Source organism: Apis dorsata, unplaced genomic scaffold (assembly GCF_000469605.1).
Source record: "Apis dorsata unplaced genomic scaffold, Apis dorsata 1.3 scaffold_59, whole genome shotgun sequence".
In the NCBI taxonomy this organism is placed as follows: Eukaryota; Metazoa; Arthropoda; class Insecta; order Hymenoptera; family Apidae; genus Apis; species Apis dorsata.
The window spans coordinates 715,155-718,596 of record NW_006263359.1 but is presented as its reverse complement, the minus strand read 5'-3'; the positions used below and the strand labels follow the sequence as shown (position 1 = coordinate 718,596).

At 40.4% G+C, this 3,442-nt stretch overlaps 1 protein-coding gene across 1 annotated transcript in view; it reads right to left on the bottom strand.

The window, feature by feature from the left end:
• The window catches only part of LOC102673009 (serine/threonine-protein kinase NLK), an 82,059-nt gene that overhangs the window by 22,963 nt on the left and 55,654 nt on the right, over positions 1-3,442 (bottom strand). The window contains 1 exon segment of the mRNA XM_031515260.1: positions 2,670-2,871. Within this exon segment, the coding sequence (XP_031371120.1) occupies positions 2,670-2,871 (202 nt within the window).

The window sequence follows — 3,442 nt, the reverse complement described above, 5'->3', positions numbered from 1 at the left end:
GGGGGACGACGAGTCGTTCCTGCGAACCTCTTGAGGGAGAAGGGCAGTCGAGGGGGAAGAGGGTTGGATCGATTGTTTACGCTTCGTTGTTGTCATTCGCAGATTAGCCTCGTCTTGCGTGGGGTGTATTAAGAAAGGGGTTGGGGGATGATAGAAAGAAAACGAGGAATTTAGTTTTAGGGTGTACATTTCGTGGTTCCTATGGTCTAGATTTTTAATTAAGCGATAATAATACGAAATTTTATAGCGTAGTTAGCGTAGATTTCTTCGAAGAAGAAGAATTTCTTGCCAGTCGTATTCTAAACGATAGAATTTTTGGGAGGGGGTGAAATTTGAAATTATATTCGTGGTGAAATTCTGTATATCGAAGTAAGTTTTCTTCTAAACTTGAAGAAAGGACGCATGCGCGACGGGTGAAATCGGTAAATTATTACATAAACTCGATTTCTATCATTATTTTACGAATGAAAAGTAATAAGCAATAAAAGATGGTGGGACATCTCTACAACATCTCTCCTCTTCCATTATATAAAACTATTACACAATAATCTTGCCATTCACGAGCAGACATTCAATTTTCTTTTTTAATTTTAAATTTTTCAAATTGTTACGCTCTTTATCCGACCATCACGAAAATGGAACCACTTCTTTCGCCTCGGACGCGGTAATAAAAAATTTACGAACTTCCGAGAAAGCTTTCTGGCATCTCCGCAACCCATCCAGCCACCTCTTTGTTCTCCTCGCCGCGCGTTTCGCCTTACGACACCTTTCCTGGACACGTGCAATCGTCCGCGACTATTCTACAGCCGGGACAAGTCCGGCAAACGCGAGATTACACCAGTCCCCACGCGAAATCAAACTCGTGCTAATCAATCGTAATAACCAATTGTGTCTGTCCCCTTCTTTCTTAACGTTTTCAGATAGATCTATCTCTTCGTCTAATTATACATAACGATTTTCAATCGAGCGAGATTCAAGATATTCAACCGTAGAATATCTTTATATTCTATCTCTTAATAATTTTTTTTAAATAATATTTCTTTTATGGTAAAATTGCGAGATCGGTTTCTCTGAAAAAATATACATCCGTAGATAAGCAACTCGAATTTCGAATGGAAACAGATTCGTTTCGGACCAAGATTTCGATTCGACAAACGATCCCCCCTTTTCGCTAACGAATATATAGCGTGAAACGAGACATTGGAAACGCGATTCTATCGACGAGAGAAAATCGGCCGCGATAAATGCGATGGAGGCCGCCCCTCCTCCCCTCCTCCAATGATAAACGATGACTTATCGGGTACTGTTAACGCGGGGACACACGCAACACCGTTGTTCCCGCGTACGACGGTTCCAAGCCACGTGTCCAAGACGTTTTCTATTAATAATCCGCGCGTGAGTCACACAGATGCATGATGCATTTTTTCTCCCGTGGATTAATGCGGTGTCGCGTCACCCCTCCCCCCGATTACTCCGCGACCGTGCTAGGAGAGCAAAGTAGCAAAGTCCGTTTTTAAAATTGCCGGAGTCTTGGTATTTCCCCCGCCATCTTTTATTGGAACAACTTTTATTGGGGGAGATTAGATTCCTGATAATGGAGGATTAGGTTATAAGTAACTTTGTGCTTATAGCTCGTTTCTTTGTGCCAATAATTTAAAAGAATTTGAAGAAATTGTTTTAACGAATAATACGAGCATCCTCTACTCTTCTTTGTATTTCTTGAAGATATTTTCAAATTTCTAGCTCGTTTTTTATTAGCAAATTATTTAAAACGCGACAAAAAAGAACAGAGTCTAATCCTCTTCGAAATATTTTGATTTTAATATTCAATTGTAATATCTTTTGAATATTACATTTTTCCTATTGACAAAAAGAAAAAATGTATCTTATTCCTCGGGATACAGAGCTCTTCCCTCGTCCCATTTTATTTAGTATTCGTCGAACGTCGGCTCGTTATTGGCGCCACGAATATGGTTCGAGTCACGTCAGGCGTTGGCGTTAAGAACGCCTCTGAAAATCGTGGAAAATTCACGAGGCACGATTTATTAGCGCCGCTCGATCGATCCGCCGTTATTGAATCTGCGGCAGAAAATTTCTCGATGCCGGGGTAGTAGTTGGTTTAGGTAGAGGAGATGGTGAAATAAATTTGTTTTCCCCCTTTTGTTTCGTCGAAGTTGAGATTTTCTCTGCGATGATTTAATTTTTCTTCTTCTTCTTTCGATTCGAAGGAGGCAAGGGGGGGAACATGTTTGGGAGCTGTTTTTTGTTTTTGGTAAACATCTTGGTTGGATTTTCGTTGTAAACATCGTGGACGACGAAGAAGAAGAAGAAGAACAAGTTCGAATTTTTGACAAAGTGTTACGATCACGTTTTCATTTATCTTCTTCGTCGAAACGAGGGGAAATTCCAGGATTTACCGATTCTTTAGGCGAGGAATGCAATCTCTCTCTCTCCATTCGATGGAATAAAGTGTGGAGAATCTAGGTCGCTGTGTCTTTTTGAATTTTTCGAAAATTAAAAAAAAATTGCAAACTGATACCAATAACAATCGATCGAACAAAGTGACGAGGTAGCAAAAATTACCGGACAAAAAGAAAAATTCAAAAAGGTTACTTATTATTAAAAAAAGACTTTCTAAAAGAATACCTCGTTCGAGGAGCTCCTCTTACCTTTCACCTGCTGCACAGTGGTGAGCTTCCGTTCCCAAAGATCGTCGAACGGATGCGACGTGGCCGGCTCGAAATCACCCGTGTACTGTCTCAAACCGCCGCTGGTCGTGTAACAACACGTGCACATGCACGAGTGATATCTCAGTCTCCCTTCGTCCAGATAGGGATGCGCCAGTGCATCCACCACCGTGATCCTCTTGTCCTGCGGGAAGTTCGTGAACACGGTCAAAACACGATCGATATAAAAAAAAAAAAAAACTGTGCTTCTTCTAGACTTTGGTTATCTGTACGAGGGTGGTTAATTTATTATACGTTGATTTGTTAGGAGGTGGGGGAAAAAACTGAATTTGGATATTTTTTTAGGGATGAATTTATTGGTTATAAAGTCGTCTAATTTTTTATTTTTATTTTTCGATTTCATTTTTCAATGTTCTACGGTTACACGTATTATTTTTTTTTGATAAATTATTGTTAAAAAGGAAGGGGAAGTTTTTAATAAACTTTTACTTCCATGTTCACTTAAATATTCTCTTTCCCTCGAGTTCGGGAACAACACGAACTCGAAGATAAATTCAAAGTTTCCACCACATTTTTCGTGTCGCCTTCGAGTTTTAATCCCTCCGTCTTCCCTCCCCCCTTCTCGTCGCCTCCTCCGACTTCCTCCTGGTCTTTTCCATTCCAGAAACTTCAGATGATTCTAATTAAGCCTCCGCGAATCCTCTCTTGTTTTCCCGCTATAATGCAGGAAGCCAGGAAACGTATCAAAACACCCC